General features: G+C 41.3%; 1 protein-coding gene across 9 annotated transcripts in view; it reads left to right on the top strand.

Moving 5' to 3' along the window:
* The first annotated feature begins 61 nt into the window (after positions 1-61).
* Positions 62-15,124, top strand: part of MYCBP2 (MYC binding protein 2) — a 256,043-nt gene continuing 240,980 nt past the window's right edge. For all 9 annotated transcript variants that reach the window (XM_081550023.1, XM_081550022.1, XM_081550021.1 and 6 more), the window contains exon 1: positions 62-651. In XM_081550023.1, coding sequence (XP_081406149.1) covers positions 353-651 — 299 coding nt within the window. In that variant the 5' untranslated portion in view covers positions 62-352. The remainder of the gene's footprint in view (positions 652-15,124) is intronic.

Raw genomic sequence — 15,124 nt, 5'->3', positions numbered from 1 at the left:
GAGGGACTGAGCGTGCGCGCGGAGTGGCGCATGCCCAGTGCGGCCGGCCGCTTCCCATTGCGGGTGGCTCCGGCGGTGGCAGCGGAGGCAGCGGCGGGTGCAGCGGCGGCACCGCCTCCTCCTCACACTCCCGGGGTGGCGGGGTTAGATGAGCGGCCCTAGTAGTGGCGAGGGCGGCGCGGGGGGGAGGAGGAGAAGAAGGAGGAGAAGGAGGAGGTCGCTGTCTTTGTAGTCTCAGCTGCTGCGGGAGCGAGAGGCCGCCCCGCCGGAGCCGTCGTCGTTGGAAAAGGGCTGTGTGTGCGCGCGCGTGTCTGCCTGCCCGGCCCGCGGGGACGAGGCGGCGGCGAGGAGGATGATGTGCGCAGCTACCGCCTCTCCCGCCGCCGCCTCCTCGGGGCCCGGCGGAGACGGATTCTTCCCGGCCGCTACCATCTCTTCCTCCCCGGCGCCGGGGGCGCTGTTCATGCCGCTTCCCGAGGGCTCCTTGGCGGCCGCGGGGCTGGGGCTGGGGCTGCCGGCCCCGGACTCCCGGGGTCACTACCAGCTGCTCCTGTCAGGCCGGGCCCTGGCCGACCGCTACCGGAGGATTTACACAGCTGCGCTCAGTGACAGGGACCAGGGAGGCAGCAGCGCTGGACACCCGGCCTCCAGGTGCGTCTCCGGGTGCCCTTTGAGCCACATGCTGCATGTGGGCCCGTGTGTGTGTCTGTCTACATACGTGTTTATCGAGCTGTCTTTCAGCAAGCGCTGGATGCTAGATGGTAGAAGCACTGACTGAGAAAGGAGGATGCGGTGGCAGCAGTTTCTGCTCGTTTAAGTGTGTGTGACTGTCTTTGTTGGGGGGCGAGGGAGGGTGGAAGCGGGGAGCGTGCGATGCTAGAAAAGGTGATGGTGCGGGTCGGTTAGGACACGTGTCTATATTGTTGAAGCAGGAGGAGGGCTGAGCGGAGGGTCACGCACCGAGAGAATTTGCAGGAGCGACGAGGGAACTGGCGTGTCCAGTGTCTTTGCCGCAATGGTATTTGCACGTATTTCTCACCCCCTCCCCCTCTCCCCATTCCCTCAGGACATTCCATCCTCATCTTTCTGCCTCTTAAACAAAAAAAAGCCTTTCACTAAGGGAAGCAATGGTATCGGTTAAGGATAATGTCATATATATAGGATGAGTTTAGGGTAAGACGGGGGTTCAGTTTAGGAGATATATGCGAAAGGGATACAGATGGTGGTTTTCCGTGGATGTGAAAGGTGTCTGATATAGATTTCTAGAGCTGTACTTTGATAACTAGACCTTTGGGTCCTCTGGAGACGTGGTTACAGCAGCTCTTGTGTTCTGTTGTCCCATCGGCCATTTCATTTCATCTTCTGTTCTGTTTCCTCAGTTACTTTTCGGCCTTAGACTAGAGGGGGTTTTGTGGGGGAAAAGGGGAAACCTGAAAAACTTCAAAAGGTGACAGCTGGTGTAGTGATCAACTGCCACCAACCAGAACATTTGAGCAGCTCCTGGAATCTCTTTCAAGACTTGGTGCACCTACAGCTCCGTTGGTGGAGGAGATGTGAAATCACTTTCATTTTCTTTTTCTTAAAATGTAGGTGTCTTTTTGCTTAAGGCTCTCCTATTGTTTTCCTGTCCATGCCTTTACATGCCACATACCTTGAAGCATGGTGACTGACTTGTTTCACCAGCTTGGCTTTGGCAGTGGTAATTGCGAGCTGGCTTCATCTTTTTTCCCCTCACACCTTCTTGCAGTACATAGGGAAAGCATGGGAGGATTTTTGTCGAACAAGTTACAGAGTTCACTGTAGTTTTTGAATGTGCAGTTTGTTCGGTAATAACCAGAGGCCATTTTCTCTCATATGAGAGGGGCTAGGCTGTGAGTCAGGTATTTGAGGTTGACCAGTGTGTACTGTGGCTCCTGTCCACTGCAGAGAGTTGTAAAGATAGAGCTTCACTTTTTCTGGGTAAACATTTCTTCTGGTCTGTATGATTGTTTACAGGATTGGGACTTGAGTAGTTTTATCATACTGATATAAATGTGTGTAACTAACTACCCTTTGCTATCTAAATTGAAGGCCACAAAGTCACAAGTCTGCTTCTTGCTAATGTTTTTGAAAATAGCACAAAACCTCAATGGACAGTTTGCTCTAATAATTAGATGTAATTTTGAGCTGTGAGTCTTTTAATTATGGCACTGTAGGTGCATCTTTACAAACCCCTGTTAAAGAATTTGAATTTATTTTGTATGTTGTTTCCAGACTTACGCAATAATTTGTGACTGGCATGTTCCCTGTTTTAGCTTTCTACTACTGTATTCATGCAATAATACCGTTTCTGTGTATTTAGAACTGTATAAACAGTTTCAGGCAAAATTAATATAGATTAACCACATATATAAAGTGTATGAATGATTTTTAGTCTTTGGTTTATTTTTGTACAAGCTATCAATTAAAATTAGTGAAGAATTAGTTCATGAACTACATTTCAAGAAGTACTCACGAAACAAGCCTTAAGTTGTAGGATATTGCCTTCCAGTGCTTGTTCAGAACATTATTTTAGTTCACATTATTTTTTCTGAGTCATGGCTGACAACTATTCTTTATTGAGGGTTTGCTTAAGAATTCAGTCACATTTCATATTAAATATTAATGGGGAAAAATGGAGCCAGAATTTAGGTTCTGAATGAATGATGTAATTATTGGTACAGGGGCACTAGTTGAGATAGAGGAAAAGATGAAATGTTTCAGAGACAGAGAACGGAGCAAGAGAAGAGGATGATGTTCTTGTGAAAATCAAGTTTAAAGGTGTGAGAGAAAGGAGACAGTGAAGTAAGATCAAAAAAGATTTTAAAAAGTTAAGAAGAGAACTGTGGCATAGTAGCACGTCTGGTTGGATTGAAAGTCCTCAGCAGGGTTAAATGTTGAAGAAAGGGAGAACACTGTCCAGGTCACTGGTGACTTTTGAGGAAGTGGTCAAGATGTATTTGTAAGAGAGGTGTGGTTAAGGAGTCGATGGGATATTTTGGGGTAATAGGGAGATGTACGGCGGAGCCTGGTGGGCTGCCGTCTGTGGGGTCGCACAGAGTTGGACACAACTGAAGTGCCTTAGCAACAGCAGCGGGGATATGTAGGGCTGAGGGAAGGTTATTTGAGTGTGGGAGGGTGGGTGGGAAATGTTCAGTAAGTGGAGAAGGAGAAACTGAAGTGAGAGAGGGGATAATCCTTGGGGGGAAGTCTGGGGGAGATCTCAGGGACAGATTTAACATGACAGGTGAAGAGGTTAGCCACTAAAAATGTTAGGAGCTAGTCATCCTTTAATATAGAATTGGAGGAGGTATGTATTTATACATCTAAAGACCAGGAGTTTATTAAGAACTGTATCTTTTTTATTTTGGTAATCCTAATGTGTAGCAGAAGTTTTGGAGTCTGTTCTGTAAATATCCAGTGCCTGCTTTGTGCCAGGCATTGTTTGAGGTGCTGAAGATGTAGCAGTGAGCAAGATAGCCAAGGTCTCTATCCTCTTTGGAATTTTCACTCTAGTAGGGAGATGTAAGCAACTGATTATTTTAGGTAGTGATAAATAGCCGTGGAGGAAGTAAAACCAATTTCCTGTGACGGACAGTTTGTAGTTGAGGGTGATATATTAGGTAGGGTGATCAGGACGGGTCAGGGTTAGTTGACATTTAAGTTGAGTCATAATGATTGGAAGGCAGACCTAGAGGAATAATGTTTTAGGAAAGTACAAAGTCTCTGGTGCAAAAACAAGGTTGTATTCAAGGAACAAAACAAGGCAAGTGCGTTATCAGTCAGTGTTGAATAAATTAGTTACTGAGGATTATGTTTTAGGTGTAGATAGAGAAGTTGAGGGACGGAAGCCTAATGGCATCAGTGACTTCGATGGCATTCTAATGAATGCTTGGATTCTGAATCTAGACTGGTTTTAGATCCTGGCTTTGCTACTTTTTAGCTGTGTGACCTTGGGCATATTACATAACTTCTGCGCCTCTGTTTTTTGCTTAAAAATATTTTTGAGATATAACTGGCATATAACATTGTGTTGGTTGTAGGCGTACAACACAATCATTCCATATTTTGAGGGATGACTACCACATAAAGTCAGGTTAACGTCTGTCACCACACATGGTTGAAATGTTTTCTTCTTGAAGTGAAAACTTTTAAGATTTACTCCCTTAGCAACTTTGAAATATACATTCCAGCGTTGTTAACTGTAGTTACCTCCCTGTACATTAAATCCCCATGACTTATTTATTTTATAACTGTAAATTTTTGTTTGTGCCTTTCAACTTCCCTTGCCCATTTTGCCCATCTCCTTATGCGTGCCTCTGGCAACCATGAATCGGTCCTCTGTATCTAAGAGTTTGGATTTTGTTTTTGTGTTGTGTTTTGTTTTGGTATATTTGTCTTTCTCTGTCTGACTTAGTTCACTTAGCATAATGACCTCAAGATCCATTCCTGGTGTCGCAAGATTTCCCTCTTTTTTGTGGCTGAATAATATCCCATTTTAAGTATATATCTTCTTTATTCATCCATCAGTGGACATTCAGATTGCTTCTTAGCTATTGTAGATAATTCTGCAGTGAGTGTAGGGATGCAGATATCTTTTCAAGTTAGTATTTCCTTTTCCTTTGAGTATATTCTCAGAAGTGAAATTGCAGGATCTTATGGTAGTTCTTCTTTTGAATTTGTTGAGGAATCTCCATGTTGTTTTCCATAGTGGCTGTGTCAATTTGCATTCCTACCAACAGTACACAAGGATTCCCTTTTCTCCACATCCTTGCCAGTACTTTTTATTTCTTGTCTTTTTGAGGGTAGTCATTCTAACAGCATGAAATGATACTTCTTTGTAGCTTTGATTTGCATTTTCCTGGTGATTGGTGATGCTGAGCATCTTTTATGTACCTGTTGGCTATTCTTGTATCTTTTTTGGAAAAATGTTTATTCAGAGCCTCTTTCCATTTTTAAAGCTGAATTGTTTGTGGGTTTTTGTTTGTTCCTTTTAATTTTTTGATATTGAGGTCTGTGGATTCATTGTAATATATATATATTATATAGTAACCCCTTATCAATATATGGTTTGCAACTGTTTTCTCCCATTTGATAGGTTGCCTTTCCATTTTTGTTGGTTTCCTTTGCTGTGCAGAAGCTTTTTAATTTGATGTAGTCACACTTGTTTAGTTTTGCTTTTGTTTTTTCCTATGTAGAATGGGAATAATAATAATGAGGACTGTATCATAGGTTACATGATTCTGTATATGTAAAGTGCTTGGCACCTTAAGTGCTAATAAATATTAGTTAATGATTTTTGCTGAGAGTGAAGGGGCAGATGGAGTTTGGGGACTTAAATAGAAGGCAAAGATCATGTCTTCCTCTTCTGTGTTGGTCTCAGTGACCAACATTACTATTTCATTTGTTCAGCGACTGAATAAATATATTTTTCTATGAATGAATCAGTGAAAGTTGGAACATTTGCTTGAAGAAAAGGATTGTAAGGAAACGAATAAAGGAATGTTTGATCAGTTCAGAATGTGAATGGCAGTACAACTTTGATTGCATTTGGGGAGAACTATAGCACAGTGACTAATCAGCCCTGCAGTCAGACTACCTTTGTTCAAATTTCAGTTCTGCTTTTTGGTCTCTTAAAATGGGCAAGTTAATTAGCATTTCCATGTCTGTTTCTTTACTTATAACCTTATAGGGTTATTGAAAGAGCATTGTGCCTGAATATGGTAAATGCTCATTAAATGTTAGCTGCCATTGGTGGTGGTCATGGTGTTACTATTACTGTTATTCTTGTTATTATTAAAATCACATATTTAAAATTCCAATCAGCATGATGTTGTAAGCTTTTCCACTCAAAAGAGAACTGAAAACAAAACAAAACTAGTTGATTCAAGGTTGATGTGTCTGTGGAGATGAAAGAATAAAAGAAAGTGAAGGTTTTTGGTGACAAAGATTGACCATGTGGTAAAAAGAAAAGTGATGCCAGGAGGGAACTGATAGACTGGGAGATAAAGACGGTCAGGGTATCAGCGTTGAAGTGGTAGAAGAACAGTGTTAGTGGAAACAATAGAGGGGATTATACTTAAAACGGGAAATTGCTTTTCTTCTCTAAGCTAAACCCATTTACTTCCTTCAACTTTATTTCCCTTTCTTGTTAGAAATGCTATATCACCCTTCAAATGCATGGGATTTTGGTTATAAGACGTTAATCCAACACAGATTCTGATATTAATACTTGGTGCTAACCATTGGCCCTATAAAAATTTGTAAGACAGTTTCCACCTGAGTTTATTTTCTGGCTGGGAGTGAAAGGTACAAAGGCAGGTAGTTACAAAAGTGTTAAATGACTAAGAAAGCATAGCCTGTTATGACAAAGGGATGGTTTACTGAGCTGGTGCAGAAACGTGAGCAAGAAGGTGAGAAAGCACAGTTTGTGTGTCAGTAATGTTAAGAATCCTGTTAGAGCTACAATATAGATATTTTTTATGAGGGAGAAAAGTGGGAATTCATTCTGGAAATGGAGGCTTTGGTCAGAGGGTAAGGCAGCTTGTACCACCAGGTAAGAGTTCAGTTTTATTCAGTAGGCACTGATAGTTTTGAGCTGTGAAGAGACATTATTGTAGGAGTGTTCTTGGAAGTGATACAGGGTTGAGTCAGTGTATTTGTGAATATGTAGTAATTTGCTTCATGTAGCTGTTGTGTCTGTGGAATCCTATACAAACGTGTGAAGGCAAAAGTTTCTCTATTGGCATATAAGTAGGTAGAAGTATGAAATGAATTCATTTCTTAGCTCAAGAGAAAATCTTGCCTTTGGGCTTAAAAAGAAAATAAAATGTTAATTTAAAACTAGTTTTATGTTTTAAGATACTTATTTTTAAAAAATCAACAGAATAGTTAGAATAGTCTCACCTTTTTATTTAGGAATAGATTAAATACTCAGGTTTTGGGAGGCTGGGTCAGGTTAATTGAGATTTAATTTATATATAATAAAATTTACCCTTTTGTACATGTCCATTTTTTTTTTTGTACATGTCCATTTGAAGAGTCTTAGAACCATCGCAGTCAAGTATAGAATATGTACATTCATTCTAAAAAGTTTCTTTAATTTAACTCCCTTTTCCTCCCCTAGCTACCGGCCACTACAGACCAGTTTTCTGTCACTAGTATTTTACCTTTTCTAAAATGTCTTATAAATCTCGCTCCTTAAGGGCAGGATGGCATATATTGTTCCTCTCTCTGTCATCTGTCCCTGTATTTCCTATAAATGGAAGTTAGGCTTTAACGCTTTAGTAGGCTTCGGTTAGACATTTTTTGGCAAGAATATTTTGTATATAATGCTGAGTACTGCACACTGTGTCCCATCCAGAGGTTTTAATGTTGTCTCATTGTTTAGTAATGCTCAGTCTGGCTACTTGAATTACTTGGGTAAGATCGTACCCACTAGATCTCTTTTTCTGTACATGTACGCTGCTTGCATTTGCAATAAGCAGTTAATTGTGGGTAATAACGTTGACACACCGTGGATATCTTCCCCCTAATGGTTTTAGCATCCTGTGATAATCCTTGACTGAGTTTCATTAGGGGCTTCAAAATGATGGTTTTTATAATTCTGTTAAAGTAGAATTTGGTAGCTGATGCTCTTCTGCAAAGAATTTTTCATTATCAACTAAGTGGTGGTAGGGTTAGTTCCTCCTAAGAAAGCAGGGTAAATGATTGATTTTCTCCCCTCATTAGCCAGATTGGTGATAGTAGTCAAGCAGTGGTGTGGTGGGTGCTGCAGTTCATGTCTCCATTCAGGTACAGGCTCCCCCAGCCATTGAGAATAGTGGCTGCTAAAGTCTGCCGCAACCGAGTCTCTCCAGATTACTCTCAGCCAACAGAGCTGCTTCCCTCAAAGTCACTGTTCTTCGGGGCCAGCCTACATCCAATGCCTGTTCTCTGTGGGGCTGTAAATCCTGGCCCTTCAGGTAGGACAACTTTGAAGATCTATCCCAACTCCAGAGCTCCCCATGGATTGGCTCAGGCTTTCCTGTGACAGTGTTTTAATTCACCCCCTGCCTCTGTTTAGTCTCATTTCCTCTACTCTCCCACAGTTGCTGATGTGCAGGGCATTCTTCAATACTTTGGCTGTGCAATCTCCATTTCAGAGTCTTTTTTTTTTTGGCATCCTTACCCAAGACAGTTTTGACAGCAGTGGTCTGAGGAAGTAGTTTCTAAAATGGGATTTTGGAGATGGACTATCTGCTGGCTAGCTGGCAGTAAAGACCCCACAGCTGGTTGTAGATGAAGCCTGGTACTGGTAACCCTTGGCATGTACTGTAGCTATGCACCTGCTTAAACTTCCACTGGTAGTGAGGTGGAGTGGGATTCCTGTAGAAGAGACTGTATTGGTGGGTACAGTATCTTAGGCTTGTGAAAAGTTTAGGGAAGTTCTTAATTATAAGAATGATGGTGTCACATGACTGGTGAGTGACTCTGAGAAAGACCATGAAAGACTGAAGGTAACTAGAAGCAAAATTAGAAAGTTAGGTGATTACTTTCTTTGGCATCATGTAAAGAAACTCACCTTCTGTAGTAGGAGGAAAGAAAAAGCTAAAGACTAGACCCAAGATTTAATTGCAAAGGTAGCAGAACTCCAGGGTGGGTTGCTTTCTCAGAAAGTCTGCTAGGCCAACGTCTGTGCTTTGGTTAGGAAGAAATGGGACCCCAGCTTTTAAGATGGGACATCTGAGTTGATGCACTGGACAGCCAGTTGAAACCTTGAAACCCCCAATTTCTCTGAACCCTCTGAGCCTGCAGAAGTGGTCGTCTTCTCCCAGCTAGAGGGAAGTTGCTTGGAGATTATGCTGCCCCTACTACTTGCCTCCTCTCTTCTCCCCTGCTGCTTATCACCAAACCAGTAACTAGAGTTAAGTCAGAGCAAAACCTCTTGGGAGATGCTGGGCCTGCTGAGGAGGAGAGGGACTAAGGTGCACACGTGCACACGCATACACACACAGAGTGATTTCCAAACTGTGCAGTTCAGTTCGGTTCAGTTGCTCAGCTGTGTCCGACTCTTTGCGACCCCATGAACCGCAGCACGCCAGGCCTCCACCAACTCCTGGAGTCCACCCGAACCCATGTCCATTGAGTCGGTGATGCCATCCAACCATCTCATCCTCTGTCGTCCCCTTCTCCTCCTGCCCTCAGTCTTTCCTAGAGGCACCCCCAAACTCCATCAGACACACAAGAATACCATGGGCTATTTCAGAATTTTAAAGGAAACACAGAAATGTCAGTCACAAACTTCTCCCTTGAAGTAGTTCATGGTTTTGACATTAGATCATGTTGCACTCATTTCCATGATGTCTTATCTTTTTTTGAAGTTGAATTTTTGGTATTTGCTGTGATACAAAGAAGGTGCTTCCCAGGTGGCTCAGTGGTAAAGAATCTGCCTGCAGTGCAGGAGCCACAGGAAATGTGGGTTCAATCCCTGGGTCAGGAAGAAGAAATGGCAACCCACTCCTGTATACTTGCCAGGATAATCTCATGGATGGAGGATCATGGCAGGCTATAGTCCATGAGGTTACAAAGGTTGGATACAACTGAATATGCATGCGCACATGTGATACACATAAATTTCTACACAAAAATCAGTGTCGAACAGAAAAAGAGGGTGGCCTGTTTAATCTGCACAAGTTTGAGAAGTTGTGCAGGACTCAGCCAGTGCATTGTGCAATTACTGAGTAATTGTGGCTATTTAAGAATGGAATATAAATATTTTTCTTTTAAGTTTATGTGTATTGTTTTTTCATATGGCTACTAAGTTGTTAGAATATAAATTCTTATTATTTGTTTTTTGTTAATAATAATTAGGTATTCCTTTTGGTCTGCAAAGTGTTGTGGAAAAATTACTGATGATGACTGTGCAAGGGCCCAATAATGGACTTATATTTGTCATTGTTGATCTAGCAGCTGAGCTGATGAATGTCCAGCCCTACGGTAACAGAGAGTAACCTTCCTTCAAGGAAAGCAGCCAGTCCTTGTGCCTTGGAAAAGACTGTGATTCATTTTGACTGAATTTGGCACATATTCTGAGTGTGTTTCCATTTCCAACTTGTAGGGACTCAACTAGTGTTGCTGTTTGAGGGCCTGTAGAGTGATCCGTCAGCACAAGGTGCCACATAACATCGTTTCAAAGCGAAGGACCTGCTTTTAGCACATGGATCCCACAGATCCATTTGTCCCGTTATGCCTCATAAGCACCCAGAAGGTGCTGACCGATAGAGTAGTAAGATGGTCAGGGTGGCACAACTGAGGATGAGCGTGAATCCTGCAGTGTTCCCAGTAGGAAGAACACATGGAAATTGAGATGCCTCACCTAGTATCAGTATCAGTGATCCCCTGGGGAATTTATGCTTCCCATCTCTGTAGCTCTGAACACTGGTCAGAAGGGGAATATTTTCAGCAGAGTCACTATAAGAGTCCTTATACTAAGGCACAGCTGCTGGTGGGACTTGGTGCTCCTTTTCTGAGATAAGGAGTCACCATTTTGACAAGGTAACATGATTATCTGGAGGAGATAGGGCTGTGGTTTTGCAGTGGAGCATGGAGTTTGGCACACTTGGCTGTGTCACACTCTTAAGTGTTCTACTGGCTGTCTATTGATACTTCCTTTTCCAACTCTTATGGAATGTGGACATGAGAAAGGCCCAATGGCCACCTCACAGGATCAGTCAGAATTTCTGGTCCGGCAGAAATTCTACCCAAAGACGAAGAGAATCCAGGATGACTTACAAAGAAGAGGTTGTGACTATAAGTTTTGGCCTTGAAACCATCTGAAACCAGTGGTGGAGGCTTTAGTTTGTCCTGCAATACTTTACTTCCTCTGGAAAGTTTCTCCAGGAAATGAAACTAAGCAGAATTCTGCAGGAGCAATATCCAGAATTTATTTAGAGCAAGTGAATGGTAGTAGTATAATAGGTGAACTGTAGGGAATGCTGTGGATTAAATTTTATTTGTACATTCTGTGGGATGTTCTGTATAATTATATCATCATTCTTTCTGATCTCTAGATAACCCTGTATTCCCTGCACCTTTATTACAATGACAAGAACCTTTCTACTTCTGTTCAGCGCTGAATAGAAATGATAGTTGCATCCTTCCTTGTTCCTAATCTAAGGGAGAAACAATGACAAATCAGTCTTCTGGTCTTTCACTGTTAAGTGTAATATTAGCTGTAGATGTTTTGATAGCCTTTGCCAATTTGAGGAAGTACTTTACTAATCCTATTTTGCTTATAGTTGTTATCATAAATGTGTAATGAATTTTGTCAAACATTTTAATGTATTTATTGATATCATATAGTAAAGAGAACAAAAGGAAAAGTAAATTAATACATTTTTGAATAGTAAGTCAACCTTGCATTCCTGGGATAAAACTTTGTATGTGATGTATTGTTGAATTTGATTTGTTACTTTGTTAAGAATTTTGGGGTTTGTATTCATGAAGGATATTGTTTTATAATCTTTTTTGTGTAATACCTTTGTCAGGTTTTGGTATTATAGTTATCCTTGTCTTGTAAAACGAATTGATTAGTAATCTCTTCTGTATTTTTTAAAAAGTTGCATGGGATTGAATATTTGATAGAATTCACTGGGGGTACCATCTGGTCTTGGAATTCTTTTTGGGGGAAGCTTTTACAAATTCATTTTTAAAAATAGATACAGGGATAGATTTTTTTTTTGTTATTTCTCATAAATTTTAGTAACTATTTTTCTTGAGAGACTTGTCCTTTCATCTGAATTCTTGAAATTTTTGGCATAAAGTTGTTTATAGCATTCTTTTTATAATCCTCTAATGTCTGTGGGGTCTGTGGTGATAATCCCTTTATCATTCCTCATGTTTATCATTTCTCTTTTTCTCTTGATTAGCTAGAAGTTTGTCATTTCTGTTTATAAGTTCAAAGAATCAACTTTTGACTTTGTTAATTTTCTCCCCTACTGGTTTATTTTCTATTTCATTGACTTTCCTCTTATTGTAATTTACTTCTTTTTTACTCTGCTCTTTTTCTTTTTGTTTTAGTTTGCTAAGATAGAATATTAGGTCATTGATTTTAGATTTTTCTCTTCTAATATGAGTATTTAAAGTGATGAATTTTTATCTAAGCACTTCTTTAGCTGCATCCCACAAATCTTGATATTCAGTATATTTGTCATTTAGTTTAAAATATTTTCTAGTTTTCTTTGTAATTTCATCTTTGATTCATGCATTGTGTGTGTGTGTGTGTGTGTGCGCGCTAAGTTGCTTCATTCATGTCCGATTCTGTGCAACACTATGGACTGTAGCCCCCCAGGCTTCTCTGTGCATGGGGATTCTCTAGGAAAGAATACTGGAGTGGGTTGCCATGCCCTCCTTCAGGGTATCTTCCCAACCGAGGGATCGAACCAACGTCTCTTCTGTCTCCAGCACTGACAGTTGAGTTCTTTACCACTAATGTCACCTGGGAAGCCTGATTCATGAATTACTTAGAATTATTTTATGTAACCCTCAGATGTTTGATATTTTTATATATATGATTGTTACTACTTTCCAGTGGACCTTTTATATAATTTCATTTTTAATGCTCTAGGGATTACAATATAGATAACCTAACCTTTCACAGCCTACTGAGAGTTTCTATTGTACTGCTTCACTTAAAATAGAGACATCTTACAACCATACAGATTTTTTTTTTTACCCCCTCTGCTATACCCCACTCCCTCCTTTATGTTAATGTTATATGTGTTATGACTGCATGCTTTGAAAACCTCACCATACAATATTATAATTTCTGTTGTTAACAGTCATACATATTTTAAAGAACTTAAAGGAAAAAAGATATTTTATGTTTGCCTATATATTTATTATTTCTGTTATTCTTCCTTCATTCCTGAAGAAGCTGCATTTCCTTTCAGCTTAAGGTACTTACTTTAGCATTTCTTGTAGAGTAGTCTACTGGGGATAAATTCTCTTTGTTTTTCTTCATCTGAGAATGTCTTTATTTTGCTTTGATTTCCAAAGGATATTTTCAGTGAACATAGAATTGAGTAAAAGCTTGTTTTCTTTTAGCATTTTCATGATGTTGTTCCACCATCTTTTTACCATTATGATTTCTGATGAGAAGCCTTTAGTAGTTCAAATTTTTTTTCCCTTTTATGTAGTATGTCATTTTTCTTTATCTGCTTTGTTTTTGGTTTTCAGCAGTACGATTTGATGTATCTAGTGATTATTTTCTTTGAATTTCTCCTCTTTGGAGAATGCTCAGCTTCTTGAATCCGTAAATTTGTCTTTTACTAAATTTGTTTTTTTGTTTTTTTTGAATGAACGACAGACATGTACTTCTTACAATTCTGGAGGCTAGAAGTCCAAAATCAAGGCAGCAGCATGTCCACCTTCTGATAAGAACCTTCTTTCTGGTTTATAGCCAGTGCCTTCTGGCTTTGTCCTCACTTTGTGAAAGAGACTAGGGACCTCTCTCGTGCCTGTTTTATAAGGACACTAATCCTATTCTGTTTTTTTTTTCCACCTGCCGAGTAGCAACACAACTATTCTAGCCATCACACACAGGGCCCACAGCCACAATGTGCACACATACGCATGTTAATCACAGGTTTCAATCCACAAAGGTAGACGTGCAAAAGTGTAACTTGCTCCCCTCCCCTCCAACCCTCGCAAAATAACTAAACTTAGAACTGCAGGAGTCCCAAATCTGCTTAGAGGAATCCTGTTTTCAGTCCATTCAGATCATCTCAGTTACTCCAAGGTGTCTTTGTCTCTGGCTCCCTACCAGGAACCAGAAACATTGGAGCTGAGGGGAGCTTGTAGCCCACAGTCATCATCCCGCTCAGCTCTACAGAAACCTCCAGATTCCTGTCTGGTCTTCGAGCATTATCCATCTAGATCATGCTGCAGCTGCCTTGCCTGCAGCCTTGGGCCATCTCTTGCTGCAGTTGTGCTCTTTGCAACAGCAAAAGGAAACGATTCATCAGTGGGGCTGCAGCCTCTTCTACACTGTGCTGTGAGGAGGGCTTCTGAGCCTGCAGTCATTGCCACCTGCTGCTGCCGCCACATGTCGTCGGGCACAGAGAAATGCAGGGAAACTTGCTGTCCCCTCCCCTGCCGCCAGGCTCCCCGTGGGGCAGGAAGCTCAGGCTGCTTCTGCTCACTCTTGGATGCCCACATCTCCCATTCCCTCTACCCTGTGATACAGGCCAGGGGCCCGTAGTGCCTTCTGAAAGTCACAGCCACATCCTGCTCTGCTTTCATTACTCTCTCCTCCCTTCCCTTGAAAAAGGAAACGGCAACCCACTGGAGAAGCCCATGGACAGAGGAGCCTGCAGGCTACAGTCCATGGGATCACAAGAGTTGGACATGACTTAGTGACTAAACCACTACCCTCTCCCTGGCTCTGAGTGATCGTGGAAGTTAAACTTTGTAGTCCATCCGGCTCTCCTTCCCTGAGGCCATTCACCCAAGGCCCTGCCTACTTCCTGAGTGGAAAGAAGTCGCAGGACAACTGGAATTACTTGGAATGAGAAAAACCCTGATAGACTGTCTCAGAACACTTTTCCAGTAGAGCTGTGAGACTCATGAAACACTCTGACATGGAATCGTTTTCTCCCTTTTCTGTGTACAGGCTTAACTCTATGCCAGGATAGTAAAAGTCTGTGTGTGCCTGCAGTTGTGGCCTAAAGATGACCTATGGAGGTGGTCACCTTATATTGCTATAGGTGGAATCAGTGACGTGAATATGGGCTATAAACCTTTTTCTAGGTCTAAGCTGTCTTTAACTAGCTCATGAGCCTCTTACTGTCTCAATGATGTATGGTCATCATTTTAATTTTTTTAGTTACTGTATGATGCTTCATTCAGTGGTGTCCCTAATTATACATCAGTGTGGATCACTTAACCTTGGGGAAATAGTTTTTAGTTTTAAAACTAAAATTTGTATTTTTTTCTTTTAAAATACTTTTTTTTTCTTCTCCTTCCCTCATTCTTAGGCTGCCAACTCTCCCTAAGGAGACTACCTCTATCAGTCTGCACCATCCTAATTTACAGATTCTAACCTGCTATGAAATCAGAAAGCGAG

Source organism: Giraffa tippelskirchi, chromosome 12 (assembly GCF_054371585.1).
Source record: "Giraffa tippelskirchi isolate mGirTip1 chromosome 12, T2T-mGirTip1v1.2.pri, whole genome shotgun sequence".
Lineage (NCBI taxonomy): Eukaryota > Metazoa > Chordata > Mammalia > Artiodactyla > Giraffidae > Giraffa > Giraffa tippelskirchi.
This window is presented reverse-complemented; position numbering and strand designations above follow the sequence as displayed.